Source organism: Lissotriton vulgaris, chromosome 10, assembly GCF_964263255.1.
Source record: "Lissotriton vulgaris chromosome 10, aLisVul1.2, whole genome shotgun sequence".
In the NCBI taxonomy this organism is placed as follows: domain Eukaryota; kingdom Metazoa; phylum Chordata; class Amphibia; order Caudata; family Salamandridae; genus Lissotriton; species Lissotriton vulgaris.
Window position 1 is genome coordinate 106,411,801 of NC_141698.1, and position 27,946 is coordinate 106,439,746.

The following is a 27,946-nucleotide window of genomic DNA, read 5'->3' on the forward strand; positions in this document are numbered from 1 at the left end:
ATGGCTACAGGAACAATGGTCACAATCTACAGGTCATTGGGAGGATCTAGTGGTTGTAACGCACGCAGTGCAGAAAGAAATGGCATCGTGGAACATGAGGAACATTACCAGGGGAAAACCTCGAACGCCACCACCACCACCGCCAACAGTGACCATCACCACAGATGCATCCCTGAAGGGATGGGGAGCTCACATGAAGAAACTCAGTGAGGGGCCTGTGGACACCAGTGGATGCGGGCAAACACATCCATTACCTGGAGTTGAAGACAATCTTCCTCGCTATAAAGGCTTTCCAGACAAAACTGTACAACCAGAGTGTTGATCCAGACAGACAACACAACAGCGATGTTCTACATCAACAAGCAAGGGGGAACACAATCAGCTCCGCTGTCAAAGCCAGCGCAGGAAATATGGGCATGGGCCATCCCTCTCAACATAGACCTGCTAGCCATACATCTACCAGGGAAGGACAACGTAGAGGCAGATTGGCTCAGCAGACCGACATCGGCATCCCACGAGTGGGAGCTCAATGCACAGGAAACAAGGAGGCTGTTCGACAGGTGGGGGACACAGTCGGTGGACCTATTTGCAACACGCCAGAATGCAAAAGCCAAAACTTCGCATCCAGACTGCCAGGGGAGGGGTCCCTGGGGAATGCCCTATGGAAAGACTGGTCGAGGACATTTGCTTACGCTTTTCCCCCGATACCTCTGATGCACAGAGTACTCAGCAAGTGCAGAAAGAGCAACATGACACTCATACTGGTCGCACTGCAGTGGGCCAGGCAGACATGGTACTCGCAGATCGTGGAGATGGCGCAGAGTGCACCCCACAGATTCGGGAGAAGGAAAGACCTACTCTCCATGCAAAACGAGGAGGTGCTGCACCCAGAGCCAGAGAGCCTGAGCTTAGTAGCATGGCTCCTGAGGACATAGTTTGCGCATCTGAAACTTCCAGAGAGCACCGTAAGGGTACTTCGGGAGGCACGAAGGCCCAGCACAAGAAGGTGCTATGTATCAAAATGGAAGAGATTTACATTGTGGTGCAGGAGAGAAAAACTTCACAACAAAATGCCAAAGGACTCAACAGTGCTAAGATACCTCACACACCTGCTCGACAAGAACTTAAGTTCATCCTCATTAAGAGTTCACTTGGCAGCAATAGTCGCTTACGCAAGAAGAGAAACTTGTAGGAGTTTCTTCACATCACAAGTGATTAAGAGATTTCTGGAAGGGGCAAAGAGGATTGCACCACCAAAGCGGGCGCCGCCGCCTGCATGGAACCTTAACCTAGTCCTACGGAGCTCATGAAACACCCCTTCGAGGCAATCCATAGGGCATCCCTAGAGATGCTGACCAAGAAAACAGCTTTCCTGATGGCAATCACCTCACTGCGCAGAGTAAGCGAGCTACAGGCACTAAAGCTACAGGAACCCTACATACAGATCCACAATGATAGGGTGGTAATGAGGATGGACCCACACTTCATGCCAAAGGTGGTGTCAAGGTTCCACATGAACCAGACCATACAAATACCTAGTTTCTTCCAGAAACCGGCCACAAGAGCTGAACGAGCTCTGCACACCCTAGACGCCAGAAGGGCGGTCATGCACTACATTGAGAGAACAAAGGAACACAGGAAGACAAAACAGTTCTTTGTGTCCTTCGCAAAGAGTTTCATGGGGAAACCAGTAACTAAAGGAACAATTGCAAGATGGATCTCACAAACAATACAGTTCTGCCACAGGCAGGCAGGACAGGAACTGGAAGGAGGGACTCGTGCCTAAATTTGTTGAGAGAGACCCCTTATGTGCCAGGGGATTGGAGTACTTAAACAGTAAAGAAAAGATTTGTCCCTTGGCTAACACACTAATGTTTTCATGCCTATTTGCATGAATTCCTGCTATCCACACATTTATTGTATAATTAAAACATTTATTCTTAAAAAAGTCTTTTACTTTTATACAAAATCATTAGACAATTTATAAAGAGAGGTTCTTCATAATAAAAAATACATTCACAATGTAACATTTAAAAATTCATAAACACAATATCATACACTTCATTTGTTTAAAAAGCGCAATACTAAGTATTTTGCACTGGGTTATACAATGGAAAAAATGTACATAAAGGGAGAGACATACTAAAGACATGAACAATCAGTCATAAAAGTTACACATCTGAGACGCTACTGTTATCAAAATCTAAGCCTAGGCCCGTTGTTTTCTTGACTCCAGAGTAGATTAGTTCTCTTGATTGTGTATGTGCTGCGTTGACGCATTTCGATGGCTATTTATTGATACTGTGCCATCTTTTTCAAGACTGTACAATTGGTCTCTCCTACACACTGGGCACTGGATGGTTGCAACTTGTCAGGGATTCCCCTAGGGGTAAATAATATGCTGTAAGAATTCATGCAACATGATCATTCGCACTTCATAGTTCCTAAGCTGTCATGCTCTATACAGTCATAGGGATGGTATACTATACACGGGAACGAATCTCCTAAATTTTGTCATTAGAATATATACTATACATTTATAAATCGCCTGTTGCTAGTCAATTTCTATGGGGCCCCCATGTTTCACTGCTGGTCCTCCATACCTATCTGGATGCTTGCCCAGGGGTCTATTTGTGCATAATAAATGGGCATCATTTTCTTGTTTTTCCAACTCATTATTATTATAGCATTGGTCTATGTATCGGTGTTAGAGTGGTATAAGTTTGGGACCATTATAATGGGTTACAAAATGGGTCCCAAAAATATAGTTGATCTTCATGCTGGTCTGTTTGGCTGCTCATTTCTATGCACCTATTTGATCTATTGGGTATTTGCATCGTCTTTGGTGATGGTTTCTACCTCGTTTATTCGATAGGGGAACATGTTTTTTGTTCGTTTTTTACCTGTTTACATGTTAGTTATCTCATTTGTGGTTTTTCGGGACTTCAAGACTCCAGACATTTTTTTTCAAAGCTGCATAATTAAGGATAGGTGAATTACTTCTCTGATATTATTGGGCTAAGTCCATGTTTGTTCGCGAGAATGTAAAAAAGGGATACCTTGTGATAGGTATGATAATTCCTCGAGTCCGCCTATATCTCAGTTTCTTTCAGTTCGTATGACTTGTTACCTGAAACATAAGTTAAATGCTATTACTATCTAGAGTGCTGCCTCGGTCGATTGCTGGCAAGCTACATAATTTCTTATTAACTTCTTACCAATTTTATTTATATGATCTTGTTGTCAAATGGCTGACTGACTCTAATTTCTTTCCTCTGGGTTCCCCGTCCTGTTGAGTTGCCCACGGCTTCTCTCTGCAATAGTGCATCGGTACATTATTATATAGGATTATCCCTCTATGTAACGGGGATTGTAATCCCCGTGGCTAACCCGTCAGACTCCTGCGTCTTACCGTGTTTGGTCCGGTGGCCCTCCTATTGGAGAGTGGTACAGCTACAGACTCGTGCCCACTCTACCAGGAAAAAGGGGGCTACATTAGCCTTCCTAGCTAACACACCCATTCAGGACATATGCCTGGCGGCAACCTGGGCTTCAGTACACACTTTCACGAAGCACTACTGTGTGGATATACAGATGAACTAGGAAGCACAAGTCGGACAAAAGGTGCTTCAGCACATATTCAATAACCAACGCTCATCTTCCACCCAGCCGCCAGAAACATGAGAAACCGCTACAAAGTCTATGCACAGCATAGTGAATCCAGAAAGATTCATGCTGCAAAACTAATAGTTTCTTACCTGACTGTGTAGTTTTGCAGCTTGAATATCTTTCTGGATTCACTAGCGAACCCACCTACCTCCGCCAGAAAGATGAGGCTGGAGAGAAAAGGGTGTTTAAACAAAGACAATACTGGGAAAAACAAACTTTAGAGGTTAAAGCGGTGAATAATTTAGTTAAGCATTGCCATAACTTCGGTAACAGAACGAACACGAGGAAAAAGAATCAGAAGATGGCGCCCAAGAGTGAGCGCTTCCGCAGGATGCATGCCGACGTCACCGGAAATACACCAAAAGGTGGGACGTCGATGCCCACCTGGGCTACGAAAAAAAAACAGAAAAAAAACCAAAAAAAAGACTACGATTCCGGACTCAACCACAAGACCGCGGAATAATGCACAGCATAGTGAATCCAGAAAGATCTTCAAGCTGCAAAACTACACCGACAGGTAAGAAACTATTTGTTATTTGTATGCCAATTTTTTCCCTTGAAAGCGGCTTTCTCTGGTCGGAGTTCGTAAGTAGAAGTCTTGGTACATAAAACTAAGAATTTGAATGAAGTGGATGATGCCAAGGGGTGGTCTTAACGCTCCAAGCCATCATGCAAGTGAGAAATAGCTCCAATTTCGTAAACAATAAAGATTTCCTTAACTATGCAAATTGAGGTAAGCATCTTATTTCCGTTGTATCTCTATTTATCCAGTATTAGGGGTGTCTTTCATAGATTCACATGCCTGAATCATTCCCCGTTGTCGAGACTGGAGTCTCCGGTATATAGAAAAGTAATGTCCCATAGACATACATCGAGAGAAGTAGGCCTAAGGGTCCCACCTTAGTAGCCTATCTATGTCCTTTTGTAAAAATGATCAAACTCTAGAAGAGAGCCAATCAGATAACACCTCCCTCTAGAACCTTCCTGTCAGGAGCCTGTCTCTCAGATTTTCGTACGCACCAAGCTAGGTAGGCGTAGCATTGATGAAGAGATAGGTGAGTCCTTCCAGGGGAGGCGGGAGGGTTGCATGTGAATCTATGAAAGACACCAATACTAGATAACTGCAGTTACAGGTAAGTAACGCATTTCTTATCCAGTATTAGGGGTGTCTTTCATAGATTCACATGCCTGAATCAGAGTAGCAAGCAATACATTGTGCACATTTCTGGTGGAACATTGCAAGTCATCAGATAATACATATCATGCGACTATGAATCATCAATACTCAGTAACCAGAAACATTATAATAAAATGTGCATACCAGCAAAGGATGGAGGGATAGAGGAAGGCTCACCTTACTGAAACAGATGGAGCCACCTATCTCGTGATACTTCGAAGACTCTTCCAGGACAACAATGTGCAATCATCCAGACCCAACTCTAGGCGGCGATCTATGCACAGATATGAATGTCAGCAGCCCTACATGCCAAGAACAGATGCATACTGGTAAGTAGCATATTCCTTACAGGTAAGTAACGCATTTCTTTTGAAACGCCAATGGTAATTGGTCCCCTCGTTTTTTTTATTCCGATTAAATAGTTGTTTTGCACTCAGAAATCTTCTCCAACACGACATTGCTAAAGATCTAGATCGATCAATTTGAAACCCACAACTGTCATGACATTTTTCATGGTAGTATTGCTCTCACCAGAATAAGTATGGATGCAGAATTAATCTGATAAAACTATGTTTCCCTATCATTGAAAGGCTGAAATATTCTAAGGGATGCTTAGGCAAAAAATAAATATTTCCCATTTTTTCATTTTAAAAAATTAGAATGGTATTTGGTGAAGAGAGTTTGCCAGAATGGAAAAAGTTGTAACTATCCTGTTAAATGGGTTGGGTCATATATTGCATTGTGGGAAAGTTTATGTGAAGAATTTCAAGTGATGATTTCTATATGTGTGTGGAGGGATGGGTATGCGTTAATTCATTTATTTGTAAACCTAGTAGCCTCCCTTTCTAGTCTTGTAAAACCCCTCTTCTTGAAACTTTAAAATTATCATAGACCAACAATACTCTCACTTTCTCAGGTGGATAATGCCTACTGGTTGTGGACCTTCCAAGGACGTCTTCTCCAAAAGAACAGTAAAGATCGTTTCTGCCAGCTGCTTTGGAGACCTCGACCTCCAACTCTTCTTAGCCAAGATCAAATAAAGGTGTGAAGTGGCCTCCATCCTCCTAATCTCATACTGTGTTTGTGGTATGGGTTTTCCTGTGTCATCAATTGAAAGCTTCATGCAAAGTATCTCTCTTTTGTTCTTTGTTGCAGACCATTAAGAAGGATTTGAAGAAGTACTCGAAGATCTTTGAACAGAAGGATCGTCTAAGCCAGTCCAAGGCCTCTAAGGTACGATTAGAGATTTTTTTCCTCATGGATTTACATATTTGTTTTGTTTATTTTGAAAAGCACTAGATGCTTGCTCTTCTGAACAGATTATGTGGAAGGTAACTTCTGAATGGAGCTGTAAAGTCCAGTGTATCTTAATATGATCAGACAAATTGTATCCCGGTTTGGATGGTCTACAATCTTGTGTGACTTTTACAAGGTGTGATAAAGCTGACTTATTTTGATTTTTTTTATTAGATTTTGTAACAATTGTTACTTGACTGCTCTGACATTGAAATTCCTTTGTGAGTGCCAACAAAAATGCTCTTCTTATAGACTTCTAACCGCAGATTCATCACCATGTGAATTTGAGACTGGATCTGGAGAATGTTGATATCCATTCTCACCTGCTTCGATAGGTGGCAGTGTGTGGCTCTGGGTCAGATCCGTCCTGTTCCGTATGCGACATTGGGGACTATATATCTGCACCACCTCCATGCGCAGATGTCTGTTCCTTGCTTTCCACATCTTCCGAGCTCCTTTTAATTCTCTGACAGTATTCCTGACCCTCAAAAGGTTACCAATGTGCAAGGAATATATCCCTCCAAAATCTACAGGGTTTTAATCTTGCAATGACTGCAACTGACAAATGTCAGCAATAGGTACCCAAGATGCCTTTGCTTCAGGCATGACTGCGTCTCGTGAATGTGCGGAGATGAATAAGGCGGGAATCTGCAATCGGAAAGCCAAACTTGCAGTCACAGAACTTCTGAGAAAGTCTAAAGTCCTGATCGGGCTGTGCAAATTTGTTTTAATTTCCTTCTCCGCTCTTGCGATTGTTTATCTTCGAAGCCCAAGAATTCCAGTATGTCAAAGCAATCCAAAAAGCACAAGAAGTTGAAGCACGGGGTCTCGTTGTCACACCACTAATCAGAGTGGTTCACTGCCCCGATTACTACCAAGACACGGAGTAATAGCCCCTAATCCCCAACTCCCCTTCAGAATCGATTCTGTGATTGACCTGATTTTCTTGAGTCTTCAGCGACACCTCAACAGCTCCGCGAGTTTAAATTGACCTTGGATAGAATATTTGGCACTCCTCTGGATCATTCGACAGCGCCTATGGGCCCTAATGATCCAGGGTGGCCTTCAGTTGGGTTACCACTGGCTGACTAGTCCTTGATGCCAACTGCTCCTCTCGACCTTCTTTCAGGACCGTCCCTGGCTCTGTTGAATCCAGTGCAACACAATATTCAATGCTACTTATGGCACCACGGTCAACACCATGGGTCTCGACGCCAGCTCCAACAGAGCCAGACAGGGAGTCAGTAGTTTTATCAGACTCTGAAACTAATTTATTACCTCCAAGGTTACAAGCAAAACATGTATGCCTACTCTGACCCATAAACCTCCCAACCTCTTGCTGATGCCAATAGAAAATAATGGTGATGATCCCCCTTATTATGACTAAAGCCTATTTCTGGATCTGACAGATGCCAGTGGACTAGCCACTTTTCCAGATATTGTCCTTTCTACCTCAAACCCAGCTAAGGAAACCGAGGAGTCTGTCTCATTCACAACAGTGGCTAGGAGGGCGGCCAGCGTTTTTGGATCTCACCCTTACCTAAGCAAAGGTGAAGACAAATGTTTTAACTGAAGTGCTTAACCAAGGCCAAACTAACCAAGAACCTCCGCTTCCCATCAGTGAGGCCCTCACGGATGTACTGGTGGTCACCTGGGTAAAGCCAGCTCTTGCCCTCCCAGTTACTAGGCAAGAGGCAAGGCAACACACATCTTTGGCTCCAGATGTTCTCCTCCAGGAACCACAGGCATTTAAAAATCATACAAATTTTGCTAGACCTACAGGTCTAGTGACTTAAATAATCTATCCGACTTAATTGTAATGCTTTTGATCCATAAACTGGTTTCAAATGATGTGATCCTGGCAAATATTTAAATTCACTGAGCTGTCATTTTTTTCATTACCTCTTTTGGGAGCACCTTCAAATATGCAAGTTCAGCATCTCTGCTGTACAAAAAACTCTTTTGTTTGATTTAACAAGCTAAAAGTTTGCTCGATATATAATACACACCTACCCACATAAAGGATACACATATACTCCGACTTGCCTCTTTAGTTCGTTAACAGCATTGTCATCAGGGCGGGGCTGGCATGTTTCTCAAAATCATGTTTAAAACCAATAAATTTAATAAATGCATAACTAAAGCATGAAATGGTAGCACACTGTAATTTGTAATCAGCAGATTTTACATTGAAATGGCCACAAATTCCCACTGACATGCAGTTTTACTGATAAAACTAGGTATTGTTCGAACAACAATGTTTGGATATCAAGTTTCTGTAAATATTGGTCATTTTCACATCTACAAGTAAAGTGTTCTGATTTGTTTTGCTCCTTTTTAAATCTGTGTTTGCATCAAACTTCTCAATTACAAAAAAAGTGCTTTCGTAATTCCTGATATATTTTGAAATATTTGTACTGTTCATTTACAAGCTATTTAAATGTTCAGTTTTAGAAACAAAACTGACATCTTACAGCTTTTTGTTTTATAATGGTCAGACAGCTCACTTGACAAAAACCTCTAAGTGCATTTAGAGTCCGAAACATAAACTACATTTTCCAAGTAGCAATTAATAAAAAAAAAACCTGACGTTGAACCTCTTTCCTTTAACAGAAACAAAATGTCTTCTCCGTGTTGATGACGAACCCCAATGACTCCAGAAGGTCCACGGCGATCTGCAAGCTTAGGGAGAGACGTTGCGGGCATTGGTCCATGATCAGAATATCATCGGGGTAGATTATTAGTTTCACCCTGCATGCCTGCAGATGTTCCACAACCGTCCTCATCAGCTTGGTTAAGCACCAAGGGGCTAATGATAGACCGAAAGGAAGGAATGCAAACACGAACACCTGGGAGCCCCATTGGAACTGCATGAATTGTCTGTGAGGGGGAAAAATGGGACCGCAAAATAGGCGTACTTAAGGTCCAAACAGACCATCCAATCCAGAATCTGGAGGAGGTCCCTCAAAAGATGGATGCTCTACATCTTGAAATGACAGTGCAGGAGCCATGCATTGAACTCCTTGAGATTAACAACCGGACGTTGCCTGCCTTCCCTTTTCTCTACTAAGGAAAGGTTGCTAATAAAGCCATGAGGGTGAACCTTCGTTCTTACTATCATGTCTTTCTGCAGTAGACTGGTTATCTCTTGTTTCATTAGGACTTCCTGTTCCTTGGAAAAGACCAGAGGTCTGGTGTCTGCTACGAAGCCCATAAAATTCTTTGTGAAAACCTTCAACTGTCTAAAGGATCAAATCATCTGAGGAGAGCTTTTCCAAGTTTGACAGAAAAGGGCCAGGCAACTCCCAATTTGAATGCCCACTGGATCTTGTATCCTCACCTAGTGCATTGTTGAAGTTGCAGCCTCTGGATCTCCCTCTGCCCCCACGGCGGCAAGGTTAGGGCTTAGTCTGGTAGAAGCTCCCAAACTTGTTAGAGTCCTGCCACTGGCCCAGGCGGGAATTGCCACCTCTGGATGCTTGCTGGAAGGAAGGGCTGGTCGAGCACCCCCTACCTCGACCGGCTGTGGCAAAAACACGGGGTGTGAATATCCTCTTAATAGAGGTCTGAGCTTTGCTAGTGAGTTGAAAGTATTGAAAAATTTGCCTAGCTCACTAATAAATGGGCCCCCAAACAGTGGTTTGTGCCTGCTTCCAAGGTAGAGTGCTCTCCCAACTTTGAGTCAATTTTAATCAACAGCGATCTGCGCTGTTCGGTAGAAATCACGCAGTTCGCGTTTCCCAGGAAGATAAAGGCGCTCTGAGCCCAGCCGGCTAAAGCGTCAGGTGAAATGAGGTATCCAGAGGCTTTGGAAAGTTCTGCCATATCCATGATTTTAGCAATTGAGCCTGCCACGTCCAGGAGCTTATCCTAGCACGAGCGCCCTGACCTATCAATGCCCTTCTTGGGGTCACGGACTAATTTGGTGAGGAAGTTGGCCATCTTGGCGTCTATTTCTGGAGTGGCGGCTACCTTTCCCTTCAAAGATGGCATAGGGAATTCTGCCTTAAGGCAGGTCCTCACCTCCTTATCGAGAGGTTTCCTCAGGCGGCTTGCCATATAGGCTGCTACCTTTGGTGCAGGGCACCACACCGCCAAACGTACGTGTAACAAATCATCGGGGTCCAGCAAGTCCCCCTCCAAGGCTTGTACTGTGTCCGTGGGTGGGACAGCGTCAGCTAATGGGCTGGTAGTTGGGTGCCAAGGTCTAGAATGATCCCCGTCCAATGTATTGGGCGAGTCATCCCCATCCCCCTGATGAGATTGTGGAGGCGTGGATTGGGAATTCCCTGTGGGACCAGGAGTCTGAGAGTCTAGCAAGGGCTGGGAGTCCTTGAGCGCCTTTGAGAAAGCGTCTAAATGGACCCCACGGTCGTCCTTCCACTTGTTGAGGATCTGGGACTGGTTGGGAGCAGGGTTAGCAGGCTGCCCTGGAGGTTGGGAGTGGGGGCGGTGGCCCTGTAATATCTTCCCTTTGCCTAAGGGTTTTTTTGGCATTGCGCCTGGAGAGCCATGATCTTCTTCTCCAGGGGGAAGCTACCACCTGTGAATCAGCCTTGAAGATGGAAGCGTCCATCACTTCGCAAAAGTGCTCATCAATTGGGAGGTAGGTAACCTCCTCTTCTTCCACATAGTCCTCAGTATCCTCAAACTCCATAATGGGGTATTGCAATATGGCAGATTCCATTATCGGGCAATGTCTGAGCCCTTTAGTCTCCTAAAGGGGAGGTAGAGAATTTGTGACGTGCACCCCAGTGATTTATGGGGATTGAAAAACACCCTGGGAGGTCCCTAAAGGGTGAGGCTAGTCTAACCCAGCAGGGTGTTGCTTTCTTCAGGCAATGGTTCGCATAGCTAATTATTAATAGCTCTCATGACAAACTCTGCCCTGACAAAAAAGAAAAACCCTTCTTTTGTCGATGCGAGCGGTAATTGACAAGACCTTCCACCATGTTTATGTCGGAGCGCTTCACTGCAAGCCGACAGTGAAATAGACGTGTTCCGGCTGCGTGGGGGGGGGCGCGTCAAGGACATGCACCGCGTGAAAGAGTATGTGGGTCCTCTGGCGGTCAGAAGACATGAGCATGCAAGCCGGCAGAGATTGCAAAACAACCGCATAGGAGCGAGATCGTACCCACGATTGAGGCAAAACCAATTCCAAAATATCAGTGGTCGGCGTTCAAGTCGCCGCACACATAACAAGGCAATAAACAGTAACAATAAAACATGAGGAGGCTGCACTTATCTGAATTGCTGCTGGAGCAGCGGAGAAAGGAGGAGATAAAAGGGCTTCAGGGACGATTACACAGATGGCAGCGCTATGATTGGATGGACTGTTTCTGTTTCTTTTTTCCCAGTTGTTCATGGGTAAATGTAGTAATATGGCTTAAATGATTTTTCGAAAATGGCTGCTTGAGAAAAACTAAGTGAAGAGAGAACAGCCAAATCCTCGCCTCCGGGTCCTGACATAGAATTAAGTTTATGAATTTAATGAAGATACCCATGTATTCAACTTGCTACATAGTTAAAAAATGTTTACAGTGAATGTTCCAAAAGTTATTTCCTAATCGATATATTTTTTCCTTTTTAATAGGAATTGGTAGACAAGAGGAGAAATATGTTGGATGAGTTCCGTAAATACAAGGAAAGGGCTCAGGGTCTGTTCCAGGAGCAGAGAGAAGAGCGAATGTCACTGCGAGGAGGTAAGCTTTCCTGTAAATTGTGCAATTGAGATATTTGGGGATATGTGGCAACTGTACCTTTTAGAAATACAGGCATGGAAAGAAGGGAGGTGAGGTTGGAGTGCAGCAACTTGGTATACAGCCAGTGGCGTCTGCTGACATTTCAAAGTGGTGGGGCCTAAAAATTGGGAATGAGAAGCGAGCGAGCCCTACCGACCTAGGGTATTCTGGGTGATTCACCCCCCACCCCCAGAAAATTTTGAAAAAAGTGGCAAATGCTGCATTTTAATGCAAAATGTAACAAAGAATTTAGTGAGAAAACAAGAAAGCATGTGTGAAAGTGAAGTCTTGTTATGCAGTAGGTTTTTCCTATAAATTGAACTGATTTTTTTTTTCTCATGGCATATTGTCAGGTTTAGTATATGACCCGACTCTCTGCCTGTAGAAACGTCTCAGAATAGTGAAAATCTTTGATATTTCAAAATAATTGTCGCTAACTAAGCGAGAAAGCGTTTCAATCCTCTATGCTGCAATGCGTTTTTTCTTGGGTCTAGTCTCATCTTTGTCAATTTTAAGTCTTTCGTCTGCATTGCCCTCTGACTTTTTCTGTTGCCACTGTAAGATTCAGTGTCACTTGATAATTATAATAATGATATAAATACATGGAGATGTCTTTTGGAGGGCATAACCAAGCATCTCAGTAAGGAAATATTGCAATGACTGTCTGTGTCCTCTTGAGAACTGACATTGACACTCTGGGTTAATCACACCATCTCCAGTACCTTGGAGCTCTAAGGCTTTGACACCATGCTCCAGGATTCACTCTGCTATCCCCATTGGGTAAAACCAGGACACACAAGGAAACATAACAATTAATATTGTGTAGTCACTGGTGTCTACTCTGTATTTTCAGTAGTGCACCTTCTTAAAGACTTTTTTAGTGAGTTTGTGGCTTCTCTTCTAATGGTTTGTTCCTCCAATGTCCTTGTAAACCTATTTGCCTATGGCACTGTACAAAAACTCTGAAAATATAAACTGTGAAATGAGTATCTGAAAGAGACAAGTTAGTGAGAGATTCCTTACCTTTGAATATCCCCAGGCGTCAAACTGGGTCCGGAAAGTTTTTCTTCAGCAGTACCCCTACGCATCGGTAGGTGGCATCGTGCGGCTCCACGTCTGTCGCTGGCGTCGTACGCGCCAAGATGACGTCACGGAGACTACTTAGGTGCCACCAATTCGCGCTGACTTCAGTTTTTTCTTTTTCCGCGCCAGCAAGCGCAGATCCGGTTAGAGCACGTACCCTAGTCATTTTTTGACTAAATTTGTTAACTTTTGTCTCTATTTCTTTGAGTCCTGACTCCTGGTGCTGTGTAGGGATGCCTGGATTTAAATACTGCAGGGCCTGCCGCCGCACGATGTCTGTGGCCGACCTCCGCGCCGTTTGTCTCTTTCTGGACTGTACTGTCTGGAGCACGATCTAATATCTGAAAGAAACAGGTTAGTGTTGGATTTCTTACCTTAGAATATCCCCAGGAGTCAGGCTGGATCCGGAAAGTTTTCATCAGCAGTAGCCTTGCGCGTCGGTAGGCGTAGTCTGCGGCTCCGCGTCTGTCGTCGGCGTCGTGATCACCGGAATGACACCGTCTGAGTACTTAGACGCCACCCTCGCGCGCTGACGTCAGTTCTTCTTTTTTCTGTGCCAGCTAGCGCAGATCCGGAAAGAGCAGTACTCTTAGTCATTTTTTGACTAACGTTTTGGATCTATTTTGGAACTTCTTTCAAGTCGACTTCGACTCCTGGTGCCGTAGGGATGCCTGGCTTCAAGCCGTGCGACGCCTGTCACCGCCTGATGTCGGTGACCGACCCCCACCATCGGTGTCTCTACTGCCTCGGGTCCAACCACGACGACAAGTCGTGCCCCGACTGCCGGGCCTTGACCTCGGAAGCTAGGCGGGAGAGGTCCCGCAAGCTACTAGAGATCCGGCAGTTGGCTCCGCGCCGCTCGAGGAGGAAGTTGAGGGACCGATCGCGGAGCCACAGTCATCGCTCATCGAGTCATCACCATCCCTCGTCTGGCTCCAAATCCTCCGGTAAGTCGAGGCACTCAGAGAAAAGGTCGAAGAGACGACATCGCTCTTCGGACTCCCCTTGCGCGACGCGGCTGAGGGTTCGGGCGACACTGCCCGCGCAGCTCCGCTGGAGCCGCAGGCGCCGCCACCAGGCCCATTCCCTCTAGTCCATAGCCTCCGGTCCCTGGCCTGCGAGTGTCGCCGGAGGAGATTCGGGATTTCCTCATTGCCATGAGGACTCACTTCCCTCCTTTGAGGCCTGCAGGCGCGCCTTCGGGCCCTGCAGACCCGACTGGGGGCCTTGGCAGGCCGGTGGCTCCGGCCCCGGCGCCGTCGGATGCTTCGGCCCCGGCACTGTAGTCGACTTAGGTCCCGACGACGGCAGCCCCCGTGGGATCCGTGCCTGGATCCCGGTCGACGCCAGTTGACCTTACGACTCCTCGGCTGGCGCCGACCCCAATGGTTTCGCTCCCGGCGTAGTCCTCGGACGAAGTTGGCCCCAGTTTCAGTCCGGGTCCGGCGTCGGAACGGCGCCGTCTCCGGCGTCGATGGGTGACGCCTTCACCTACGACCCGGCTCCGTCATTCCAGCCTGTTTACCAGGACATGGATGAAGGAAAGGACTGGGTGGGGTCTGAGGACCCTCTGGCACGGCAGTGCCATTTGAGTCAGGACTGGGCAGATGAGCTTGGGGAGGCCAGTGGTTTGGACACATCCACCTACACTGGATTCATCTCTCCTCCCTCCGTGGCTACGGAGGAGGGTGCTACGTATGGTGTTGCATAGGGCAGCCAAGGCCTTCGCTCTTGAGCTACCTACTGCGGCTGTGAGGACTAATCTCCTCACTGAGGTGCTTCAGCCGCCAGTAAGCTCCTCGGAGTCTCTGCTGCCGTTCAATGAGGCCCTCGCGGACGTTCTGATGAGCACCTGGTCCAAGCCCTCCACAGTGCCCCCTGTGGATCGGAACGTGGCCCGACTCCACCGCCCGGCGACCCTTGCTTTCTGACCGTGCACCCCACCCCCGAGAGCCTGGTGATCCAGACATCTAAGTCCTAGACCGCATTCCCGACTGTTCCCCCGGATCGGGAATCCAAATGGTTTGATCAGTTTGGGAAGAAACTGTTCTCCTCATTGAGTTTGGGGTTGCGGCCTATCAACACTGCTTGCCTTTTGGGGCGTTATACCCACTCTTTGTGGGACACTGTTGCGGACATGCTGCCCCAGTGCCCGGAGGAGGCCTGGGCCTGGGCCCTGTTCGCCCAAGCCCTTGTTGAGGGGCGGGATGCGGTGTGTTGTTCCATCAGGTGTGGACTGGATACCAGGGACTCATTGCGAAGGGCGTTTTCCACGACTGGCAGGGTGCCAGTCTGATTTTCTGTACACAGACATTTTTTCATATGCAGCCTTTTTTAGGCTAATAACTGTTTACAACAGGTTCTTTGATGAAAATAAAAGGTTTTTCATGGCTATGAAATGCATTTTAGGCTCATGCCTGTTTATTGCATTTATATACAGCATATTTTCATGCTTCAGAACGTGTAAGGTTTGGTTTGATTAGCCTATGTGTTAATGTTAGGCTGCATATTATGATTATTCATGTATATGTGTATAATTACTTAGTACTATGTACTTTTGGTTATATTTACACATATATATGTATATTGTTTGTGTTCCGGGTCCCCGCTCATGGGCGGAGATAATTCAGTGCTTATGACTTTAATGAGTATACCCCTGCAAGAGAACTAGGATTACAGGTAAGTAACTAATCCTTTCAGTCTAGTTAGGCCTTGTCTATGAGAAAGGAAGTGACCTATGTCTGGGCCTACCCTAACATAAAACGTACAATATAGGATTAGAGGGATACTTACAAATAGTCCAAATCCATTCACTCTGGTGTAGCAGTGTGACACAGGGATCCAGGAAAGATCCAACACACCACACATTTTTGAAAAATTGGTAACCAGAAGCCTCTGAGAGATGTATTTGTTTTGATAACACAAACGTCACTTACCAATAATGCCCCTGTTAATATCCTATGGCAAAAAAATGAGCTGCCTAAGTATATTCTGAAAAAGAAAATTTGCAGCAGGTATGTTCGAATAAGTCTTTTTGTCTGGTTTGAAGTCTTACCTTAAGATTAGTTGCCTGCAAAATGTACCTTGGAGGCCACAAGGCCATGTTTATAATGTGTAGAACTGAGACACACGAAGCCGCGCTCTCTGCTACTCAGCTGTGTAGGTTAAAGGTCTTTTGTCTTTTGCAAAGGTATCCTTTTAGTATAGTATCCCTAAATGACATTTTTGCCTTGGGAACCAGCTATGAAAACAAGCGTTGGTAAAAACAGATAGGCTTGCCTTTTGGCTGCCAGTGCAGCAGACCTATTGTCTGTCGGTTTCTTTTGCCGTACTGTTTAGCATAGACAAAGTATGACTTGTAAATCATGCATACGTGTCATGAAGCCACAGTTGCATGGCATGATGACTTATGCCTGCTCCTTCACCATGTGGCTACTGTTATTTATTATTTATCAACCATTCCAAGATGGAAGATACCAATATTGGAGCATCGGGGTAAAAAATGTAATGTGTGAAACCACAGCTTTGTTCAAAAGCTTTGTTCAAATACCCCTCACCCACCAAAAGGACCCTTGGTGGCTTGCGTCATCATCGGAGTGTTCCCGCCCGCTGCTGGACGGTGCGTGCTGCGACATACGACTACATGGGAGCACTGGTTATGAAAAACAATACTGTGTGGTGTAGGAGTGTGAGTGGAAGGGTCAGAAGTGAGTGAATTGTGAACAAGTAAAAAAATACCTGGGTCCGTGGAAAAAAATTTTTTTCTATGTTCCTTTGAGCTGGTATCGTTAAAAGTGGGGAATGAGATGGAGATACTATGCTTTAATGAGCAGTGTCTCCTGTGTCGACATGTTTCGAAGCACCCTCCCCCCGGCTTCTAAACAGGCCCTAGAAGAGATCCCTTCTACACTCGAATCAAAACAACTGTATATTTACATATAATCCTAACTAAGTGGTGCACGTAAATTTAACATGCACAGTATACTATACCCCAGTAGGTATATTGCTGAATGGGTTACTTATATCGCCCAGATTATGCCCCATAAGCCTTCAAAATGGGAGGGAAGGGGTACCTATAGTCACACAGATATCAAGGTTACCTCCTCATTAGGACACTGCCTCGTTGTGACTGTGAAACCGCCGCGAGGCAGGTTCCTAGTAACCTTGATATTTGTGTGACTTTAGGTACCCCTTCCCTCTCGTTTTGAAGGCTCATGGGGCATTATTTGGGCGATATAAAAACAAAACTACAAAAAGCCAGGCAAGAATGGTTGTAGGAAGCAATGGGCGAGCTTTCTCCAGTTAGTATTACTGATTATCATACATCAATGTAGGGTACCATTTCCAGAAGAAGTGTGCAGCATGGTATCAAATTCTCGTGTTTTGAGGCACCTATATGGGAAGATTGTTTGAACAATAATGTAATGTTCAAGGGCGATTCTGTGTATCAAAATGTAATGTAATCATACAAGCCACAACTTCCCAATGGCCAATTTCCATGGGAAAATATCACTTGACATGTAGGTTTGCTCTTTTGGCCCATTAGTGGCCTGTATAATATACCCACCCACACGTATGTGGGGTACTTTTTGTATATTATGTGTATATAAACCGCAAACTTACACCCTTTGGTCTCTGTGCCCTGTGAGGCATAAGGAAGCATTAGAAGAAAAGACAAATTTACTAAATAAAGGGAAAAGTTTAAAGTCTTTTCCCAAAGAGAAGATTAGAGCTTCAACCAGAGATAATGAATGCTATGTAAATGCAATTAAAGTACAAAACAAAGTCGTTTTCAATTCAGAGGGGAGACAGTTCCAATGCTGAGGTGCTACAACTGAAAATTATTGACCACAGAAAGATTTTTTTTAATGAGTGACCAGAAGATTTTATTATGTAGATCACAAAGTATGTGAATTAGAATATCTAGTAAGCCTTTGTAAAAAGAAAAAAGGTAGATCCGTTTAAATCATTGGGAACTAGACTTCTAAGTGGATCTTTTTTGGGATAGACAACCAACGAAGTTTAGGAAGGATGGGCTAAGCAGAGATGACTGGAGACTGCGGTTATTGATCTAGTAGCTTGATTCGGATTGTCTTAGGTCTATGAAAAGGATGTGTAGAGGCTTTCAGATAAATTGCTTTGTATAACCCAACTCTAGATCTAAACATAGTCTGTAGCATCTATCATCTTTAGAAAAGGGAGGTAGAATAGGTCTAAGTTGCATTGGAAATCTGGAGGTCCATTTTGAGTTTAAGGCCTAGCTTGACAGAAAATACCAAGATTTAAGTCTTATCAATATTAATCTTAAGCCAGCTGTTGTACATCCATTTTTAAGGCTGTGTAGGCCTTCAGTTAATGCATCCTAATGGATGCCAAAACTGTTCGGAAAATTAATTGTCTCATCTGCGTGTGATAGAAGTGTAGAAATGAAGGATGTTGGGGCATTGACTATTGTCATTCGTTTTTTGCACAATTTTGCGTTGGTTATCCATTAAAGGACCTTTTGCAGAAACTCTCAATGCCGTAGCATTATAGGTTTTAAATTTTCTTTAATTTCTAAAGTGTTACATAGCCAATACACAATGAAAAATAGTTGTAAACCATAGCGGTTTATTACTTTTGTACATAGGGCTCTAAATACAAAATGTTACACATCTCATCACCATTGTCTTTTTGTTACCATTACATTCACTGTTTCATACATTCACTTTTTCAGGAAAATATTTGCCAACCTGCAGAAAAGGCCCTTGGGTGCATTGTCTTGTTTTCACATATTTTTTTAGCTTTTTTTGTTCACCAAAAGGTTTTCCACCTATTTTCATACAATATATACAAACCTTTAGAAAAACGTAAATACTGGAAATATAGATCACCAATTAAAAAAATATTGGGAGGGGAAAGTTTTCCCATCTTTCTGTTTGTTTCAAATAGCTGCAAACTGATCTATTTTAGTGAGGCAAAATTTGTGTCAATGCCATTTAAAACAAACATATTTTTTTCAGTTATTAGTGAAAACATTACAGCAACCGAATTTTGGCTGTTTTCTCAGATTCCATGAAGAGTAAATCATGTGTGCTTGAAAGATAGGTGAAAATATGACCTGGATATCAGTTGCGGCTAAAAATATGAAGGCATTTATTAAGCATTAATTTGCATAAGTGTAAAAAAAAAAAGGCTGTGCTTTCTAGCGAGAAAAGGTTTAGCAGCGAAATGGTTAAACTTAATCGGTAATGTGTTGGGCGTTTTGTGCTGTAGTGGCTCATTTTGGTTTTCCTACACCAGGTGTGGACACAGATGAGCTGGACAGCAACGTGGAAGATTGGGAGGAAGAAACCATAGAATTTTTCGTCACTGAAGAAATTATTCCCATTGACGAGTAATCCGGACAAGTGTTGGTGAGATTGATTTCCTTCATCGGGGATCTGGGGAAAATGTAATGTGAATGACTTGTTAATTTTAAAATGTATACTGTGCTTCCCTTCATTTCTTCGAGGCCAAACAATAAGCCACAGCAGAAATCTAGCAATCGCAAAAAGCTTATCCACCCAAGGTGGATTAAGAATACTCATTTTGATTTGATACTACTAAGTGACTATGAATCTCCTTTTTTGTAACTCGTTAAATGAAAAGCTGTAGAAGCATCAAATTGTGTGTGTTCCGAGGGTTTCCTTTGAGGGACGTGTTGATATTTGATTCCAGTTGTCTTTGTCAACCCAGTTCGCTTTTTTACATATAGGATGCAATTTCCACTTAAAAAACAGAAATACTCCTTATTTGCTTCTTCCTTATGTGTTTAACACAGGTGTTTTGTTTTTACTTTGGCAATGAAAAACTTCTCTGCTGCTGATCACCGTCCTGTGATCTCCCACCTTCATATTAGCACGTATTCTGTATGTACCAGACTTTGATGTTTTATACCTTTTGAATTATATTGCGGTTTTGTTAGTGGTTCTGGTAAGCCTTAAAATATATTCCCTTTTGTTGTGTTTTGAACAGACCTGATTGTACATAGACTCTTCTAACTTGTCAAGTGTTAACTGAGATTTCATTTCTTGCTCTGTTTCAGCACCATCATAACTTGGATTGAGAATTTTCCTCTGGACAGAGCCACCAAATCTCCAGGGATTTGTTTTTAATCCATACTTCAACCTGGATGGATAATGCAGCAAATATTTCTATTTTAACGTTACTGTAGTGCCTTTAAGAACGTGTTGCCTTTGCAACGAGGGCCCTTAAAGAGTGCTGCTTTTAAAGTTTCAAATCCATTTCTTTGTGCTTTTTCTTACCAACATCTGATATTACTTCTACTCGACGTGACTGTGTGCTGAGGACAGTGATTGATGGGCTAACAAAATCCTGCTTGAGGTATCATGGATGCACTTGGAATTCTACAAACTTGCACTTTGTTCTGTTGCTTCCCAGCAAAGTGGACGTGCGGGTTTTGTGTTGGGGAAAGGACTGACAAAGAAATATATTTTCAAACTGCATACATTAGCGTGCTGAACCAGCACTACAACTGGCTGTATCCTCCTCCATTCAGGTTGAGTGAATCTATTTCCAGATTCACAATGAAAATAAAAATATCTATATATGAAAAATTGGTGTTGCCTTTGTCTGTGCCGGGAAACGTTTGACAGCTCGGCTTCGTTTTGGAAGAAACTTACTTTACTCCACCTATTATTTTGTACTTTTTTCCAGCATAGTTTAGCAATAATTATATATTTTAGAGCTGCATACCAACATTTGAGCATCCTAGACTGCGTACTGCGTACCCAATAAAAATAGTTGTCGTGCAATAAAAGAAATGGAATGAAGGACCAGAAGTAACTGATGTGTCCATCTCATACATTGATGTGGGGTTTGCCTTCACTTCTGGGGGTTTGCTGTACTGTTCTACAATAAATTCACATGCTTGGTGTAATCCTGTGAAAGTTTTAAATATGAAATAATGTCCCCTTGGTGCCAACTCACAAATGCAGACGCATGTGTTTGCAAGGATAATCTTTAAGGGGCCAAGTAAATAGGGAATATAAGGAACAAAAGCTGCAAAACTTCATAATAAAATCATGGGTCTATATGTAACCAGCACTTAATATCTACTGAACTGCACAATCTTAATATTTCTGTTTGCCAAGGTTTGGCCAATACATTTCTTTGCACTAACACTTAAAGAAGTGGACAATTGCGTTGAGACTCTGAAAGAAAAATTATTTTGAAAAAACTGGAAACTGAGATTTTGGAATGTAACAGCCTGACATTGGGTACCATGGCCACCACAGTAAGTACTTGTCTTGGGATAGAGGCTTCGCCTCCATCGTACGCATATATGTTCCCTTGCCCTGGATCAAGAAAATCGTGTGTATCTGGTATCACAACTTAATATTTTGCTCCTGGTGTCACCTCTGTTAGGTCCTGCACCTGCACTTTTAACTGGAGGGTACAAAGCATGGACCTGTGGTAGCACCATGCCATATTTAATAGGGCTCCGTGTGACCAGATCTTTGTGTCACTGGGGTTGAAGCCTACCGTCCCATGTGCTTAAAATTCTGTTTATATGTATATACCGGAATGAATGTGTAACAAGTGTTACATGCATGTTGTGTGAGTGATGCCGAGAAATGGAGGCGCCGTGGAATAGTTATTCCTGGTCTGCCCTAGCACACAATGGAGTGTGATGACTGCTTCCAGGCATTGCAACTGTATTGCCTGCATTCCTGTAGATGGAGGGAGAAGACCCAGACGCTGAAGTGAGAGGGACTGGAGAGAAACCCGTCTCTACAAATTCTATGAGCCCTTTTTGTTATCAAGAAGCTCATTCTTCTAGAGCTTTGTTTTTTGGAGAATGGTAGGGGTTGAGGTATAAGACTTGTGAAAAGGTGAGGAAGTCTCTAGGCGAGGGCTATCCTTTTGTCTGTACCTGGTTACTCCTTCACTCGGGCTGATGACAGCATGCTGCAGAATGCTTAGCAGTAGTGGTTCATCCATAGGTGGAGTATAGGGCACAGACCCACCACTTCACTCGGCAACAAATTGCTTGACATATTACAGCTTTTACATAAAAAGAAATGATCTTGTGGTTGTAATGACACTTTGGCAGCAGAATAGGGCTCCCCTGGCTGTATTGTGCATGTGGAAGGCAGTGCCTGTTACAACACAGCTTCACACAGTCGCAGTATAGATCAGACATGCTGCACTAGCTTCAAACAGTGCAGCATTGCAGACAATGAAACTTCCAAGCTTGTCAATCCACCCTTTCTGCCCTGTAAGAAATCCGAATAGTGAAGCAGAGTCTACCTTCAACCCTGTCCCAGCTTCCGATTGGATAGAAGCTTGTGGACGTGTGGCTGGAGTGCTGCTTGCTGGAGATGGAAGTCGTGAATTACAGGCCCTGTGGATAAATGGCATGCAAGCTCATGTTGAAGAGGACAGTTTTATTTTCAGCAGTTTCTCAAACTTTGTAGAAGTGTGTGTGTACGTCTGATGGGGACGGCGTGAATGTTTGCATGCTTGCGTCTTGTACGCTCACCTGGGGGACTCCTTGTGTATGCGTGAGTGCAATTTGAAAAAAGTCAGCACGCCATCTTCATAGTTGCCCTGTTACTAGTCTGAGCTTGAAGGCAGCAGTTAGAGCATTACAAAATAATGGGACTAAGATCTTGAGTTGGGAGGGTAATTGAGTGTGGTAACAGAGTCGGAGATGTGGCTAAAAAGAAAAACACTATAATTATTTTGTTGGCTGGTCAATTTGCCACTAGTGTTTGGATTTCCCTAGATTGTCACTGGGTGTCTGGCTCTGTCTCTTTGTTGCCTCTTCTGGAAATGTTAGCATGTAATCAACAAACGTTGGTTTGTCAGTGCAGTCACTTGAAAGCACCCAACACGAAGAGTAAGGGGAGCAAGGAATGTTTTTGAGTAGGGCATGGTTAAAGGTTTCAGCATGATGGATTTTTCTGTCAGAAGCCAGTACTGAACTTTTAAATACGTTGTCTTTGCCATTTCTTTTTTTACTAGTAGTAAAAAATGTTGTTTTAGACCGTAGTCTGTAAAAACAGAATTGGATGGATCGGCCTACATTAAAACATTTTAAAACTATCTAAAATAATATCATTAGTTAAGGGCTGACTTTTAAAATCTTCCAACTGCACGTTTCATCAAATAGATCCATGTTAAACAAAAGGCAAATCACTTCTCTTCTATAGCTTGTATTTTATAAAAATGGGTTTTATATTTTTCCGCCTGGCCGATAAAATATGTAAACAGTAGACGCATTAAAATTATTTCAGTGTAAGCCCGCAGGTACGTTCTCCATCAGCATCCAATAACCCATAAAATGTATTTGGGTTTTATTACAAAAATTAAAAGCCACGTGAAATTTCAGTATCAACAATACGTATTTGTGGGCTGGCTAACATTGACTGATAGGAGTACACTGATACTGCCTGCCATGATTCCAGCAAATAACGAGTGGATTTCCTTCTGGCAAATTACCGTAAATCCATAAGCCTTGATTATTTTTCACATATTTCATATTCTTTTTTCGAGAGCGGCTGAGGGTATCTGTATCTGGTATTAGTAAAGCACAAACTAAATCACATCCCAGGGTCTCAAGGGGCTGGGGGCCATCTGGGAGATAAAGTGAGCTATTGCACAGTCACTGAATGCTGAGCTGCCGCCGGCGGTGGGACCGTGAGCCTGTGCTCCGGAGTAAGCCCCTCTGGCCGCTGCTCTGCACCTCTCCACTTTCCATCACATTATAGTTTACCATATTCAGACTAAACACCATTCTTGGTAGTTTGCCTTAGACCCTTCCAGCCCATTGTAGTTCACTCTTGCAAATTTCTATTGCACAAAAGGTTGAAATTGTTAAATTATCTGCACACCGGAGTTTGCCCTAAAGACTCATACTTGATTTCCATGATAGGAAATTCCAGGACTGAAGACCGGATTCTACTCTTATAGCGGGAGCCATAACACTATTCGGTGAACCAAGTAGTTTAAAAAATTAATCTATCTCTACTCTTAGAACTGAAATTTAAACCCAAGCATATGAGTTCCGCTCCATATAAGCATTGTGTGGTCACCAGGGCACTTTAGGCTGCAAATACCGGAGTCAACAAAGACCCACCAAACTATTTTTTTTGTGGTTAAACCCTCCCAACTGTTGATAGGGCCCTAGAATTAATTTCTTACCTGTGTAAGTTCCAATTTAATTGTTCATTAAATATCATTCCTAGGTGCTTCTACATTGAGCCACTTCCACAAACTCATCCCACAAGAACCACATAAAAGGCTTGGTCTTCGTCTCTAATTTAGCAATTTTTTGTTCTCCAAATTGATGGTTACATTGTTTGACACCATATTTACTAAAGGCATCAAGTTTTTTTTTTTAAGCCACATCTTTGTCAGATCCACAATAGCCAAATCATGACATGTTGGTGATAGGATATAAGCCTACCCCCCATCTTTGGTGGGACGGCTTTGTCCTCTATCTAAGCTCTAGGCAGGTCGGCAAGAAACAGAAAAGGGTGCATGTTGGCACAAACGTAGTTCTCCCTAAGGCCATTCTCCAAAGTGGTTTTCCTAGAAACGAATCCCTTCATTTCCAGTTCAACCACAGCCCAGTTATCCCAATGGAGTTCTTCTAAAATTCCCAAATAGGGAGTTTGACATACTAATATCCCTCAATTTGGACCACAGAATCTCAAAACTCATATGATCAAATGCTGATTGGACGCCCCCAAAGGAACAGAATAGGTTTCATGTGTTTCAATAGCCTGCTGCTCTCATAGCCCACAAGCTAAAACAGTGATCCATCGTAGAATTTCCCTGTTTAAAGCAACCTTGATCCATGGGGCCCAGACTTTTACTCTCTATCCACTCCTTCATATACAACAATATTGAGGCTAATCAGACCGAAGTTACTTGGGTCTGAATGATAATTTTCTTAAGGATAGGCTTATCGAACTTACCTTTCTAACTTCCTATGAAAGTTCGTGTTTTGCTTACAGAAATAAATACCTTTGAGAAGAAACAAGCCAACCAGACAGTTTAACTTTAAACAACTGCTGGGAGATTGTCTGGTCTGGCTACTCTTTACAAATAAGGGGAAGATAACATTGGGTCTGAGGCATGTGGGCTGCTAAATTCATATCTTGTGCATAGATCGTCGCCTAGTGTTGGGTCCGGATGATTGCACCTTGTTGTCCTGGAAGAGTCTTTGAAGTATCACAAGATAGGTGGCTGAATGTAAATGTATAGGCATTTATATAGCGCACTACTTACCCGTAGGGTCCCAAGGCGCTTCGACTGCTGCGAAACCCTTCCTGGCTTCCCTGAGAGATGGTCCCTTAATGGGTATCTCCAGGGTGAGACCAGGCATCCCCGGCGGTCTGGTGGGGCCGTTAGTGAAGATGAGGCAAGCTAATGCCCAGAGTTGCCGAGTGTGATCGCTGATCAGAGTGGGCACCGAGGCGAGAGAATTATCTAGTCCGCTGACCCTGGTCCAGAAACCTGCCGCGCCGGGAATCGAACCCTGGTCCCGGGCCGTCCTCTGCTCTCTGGTCTGCCGCCTCTAACCAGTGAGCCACGCTACTTCACTGGCTCCTCCCCTGGACTACAGTGCGCATGGGCATCCTCTCCATCCTTAGATTGTTTTTTTCCGTCATTGGGTTCGGATGTGTTCCGTGACTCTCGTTCGGAACCTATAGGAAAAACTTGTTTTCTTCAGGCCAAAAGGCCTCTTTAAGCGTCGGTATTGTACTTAGTTCGGTTCTGAGTTAACTTATCCGGTTTCCCAGATACTTGAGCACGTGTGCTCCCAGCTTTTTAGGCCCGATCGAAGATTGACATCGACGATGGAATTCCAGGCCCCGTTTAAGCGTTGCCCGGTCTGTAACGCGAAGTATCCTCTCTGACGTGTCAGGGGTCGACGGTGACCCTGTCTTGTCAAAGGCTCAGGTCGAAGCATCGCCGGAAGGCCTTAGCCAAGATCTTTATACTCATTCTACAGCCCGCAATCTGGCCCGGCTAAGAATATTTCAGAGCCTTCGGTGGGTACGCCTTCGAAAACGGAAACGAAACTGACTAAAGACAAACTGAAACTGGTCAAACCAGTATTCGTTTCGCAAAGCCTCGTTCCATCGGATCCTAAGAAGGCCCAGAGTGTCATTGCCCCTTCGGGGTACCAGAAGGGTGCCAACCCGAAGATCGGTACACCCAAGAAGGTGCCAAAGGCCCAAAGAGACAAGGCGACGTCATCTAAGGCTACCCTCGGGGCGTGGACACTGAAGACGGACTTGAGTCGCAGCCGCCCCTCAGTCCGAATGCATACAAGTTGATGCTGGTGAAGGTTCTCGAAGACAAGCACAAAATGGCCGCGTTGGAACGTGACGCATCAAGCCGCGGCCATTTTGGGAATCCCAGGGCAACACCTGGCTCGAAGTTGGCAATGGCCGTGAAAAAAGTCAAACAGCCATCTGGACCTCCACCTATAGTTTTTGGACTGCCTCCGACTGCAAGACCTAAAACGGCCTCCGACTGCAAGACCTAAAACGTCTAAGCCGGCACAGGGCACCGACCCTGGTAAAATAATGTCAAAACTTAAGGGAACGACCGCCACTCCTGAAGGCGTCGGTTCCACTCCACCTTCTTCTGAAAGCTCAAAGAAGTTGTACATTGACTCTGCAACCGGAAGACTCACCCTTTTCAAACGGAAGATCTTGCCAGAGAAACCAATGTAATCCTATCAAATTCCACTCAAAAGGACAAGAGACTATGCTTCCTCGGCAGTTCTTTTAGAGTCCGTAAGGCCTTATGGACAAGCCTTTACTCATTCCCCCCCACGCACTGAGGATGGTGGGGGTGATGACCAGAATGACTAGCAATTCAACTATCCTGATGAATCTAATCAGGATGACTCGCAGGATGTGCTAGACGATCAAGGCACGGCGGACACCCAGTCTTACCAAGTAAAGACCGCCCCCGCAGAGGATACTGTGGCGTTCAACGCTCTACTTGAAAGGGCAGTGTTGAACCATGATGTGGTCATGCATGCAGACTCAGTTGAGGATGACTTTCTGTTTGATACCTTCTCTACGTCGGACAGATCAGTGAAGACGCTGCCGATGCTGAAGGGTGACCTTAAGCATGCCAATGACCTTTTCAAAGACACAACCAGAGCAAGGGTGGTGAACCCACGTATTGAAAAGAAATACAGGCCTGCTCCTGTGGACCCTACGTATATCAGGGGTCAATTGCCATTGGACTCTTTGGTGGTCTCCAATGCCCGGAAGAGGGCGAACTCACAAACAAGTTGTGATGCTCCTCCCCCAGACAAAGAATCTAAAGTATTAGAACCCTCTGGGAAGCGGGTTGCTGCGCAGGCGGCGAATATTTGGAGAATAGCCAATACACAAGCTCTACTGGCTAGATACGATAGGGCTCACTATGATACCCTAGACCAGGGGTCCCCAAACCGGTCCTGGAGGGCCAGATCCATGCCAGATTTTTAAAATTACTACATGTATCTCAATGGGGATATCCCAAAAATCTGGCATGGATCCGGCCCTCCAGGACCGGTTTGGAGACCACTGCCCTAGAGCAATTGTTGCACCCTTGCCTGATTCATATAGAGAGGGGGCGGAAATGTTGATTCAGGAAGGGAAACTGATATCAAACGCTTCTATCAAGTGTGCCCTAGATTCAGCAGACACTGCAGCCAGGGCCATTAACACTAGTGTAATGCGAAGGAGGCAGGCATGGTTACGAATTTCAGGGTTTAAGCCAGAAATACAAACAAGTTTGCTCTATCACCCCGTTAACCCAGATTTCTTGTTTGGGCCTGACGTTGACACGATTCTTGAAAAGATCAAGAAGGACACCGAGACGGCTAAGTCTATGGGGGCCTTGCAGTCTCAACAGTTCAGAGGGGGTTCTTTTCGTCGCTCAGGTAGTAGAGGGCCGTCAAGGGGGCAAACATCTC

At 44.3% G+C, this 27,946-nt stretch overlaps 1 protein-coding gene across 1 annotated transcript in view; it reads left to right on the forward strand.

The window, feature by feature from the left end:
* EIF3B (eukaryotic translation initiation factor 3 subunit B) overlaps nt 1-20,564 on the forward strand; it is a 265,490-nt gene extending 244,926 nt beyond the window's left edge. The window contains exons 15-19 of the mRNA XM_086940624.1: nt 5,763-5,888; nt 6,002-6,079; nt 11,736-11,844; nt 19,249-19,361; nt 20,033-20,564. Of these exons, the coding sequence (XP_086796750.1) occupies nt 5,763-5,888; nt 6,002-6,079; nt 11,736-11,844; nt 19,249-19,346 (411 nt within the window). The 3' untranslated portion in view covers nt 19,347-19,361; nt 20,033-20,564. The remainder of the gene's footprint in view (nt 1-5,762; nt 5,889-6,001; nt 6,080-11,735; nt 11,845-19,248; nt 19,362-20,032) is intronic.
* The last annotated feature ends 7,382 nt before the right edge of the window (nt 20,565-27,946 follow it).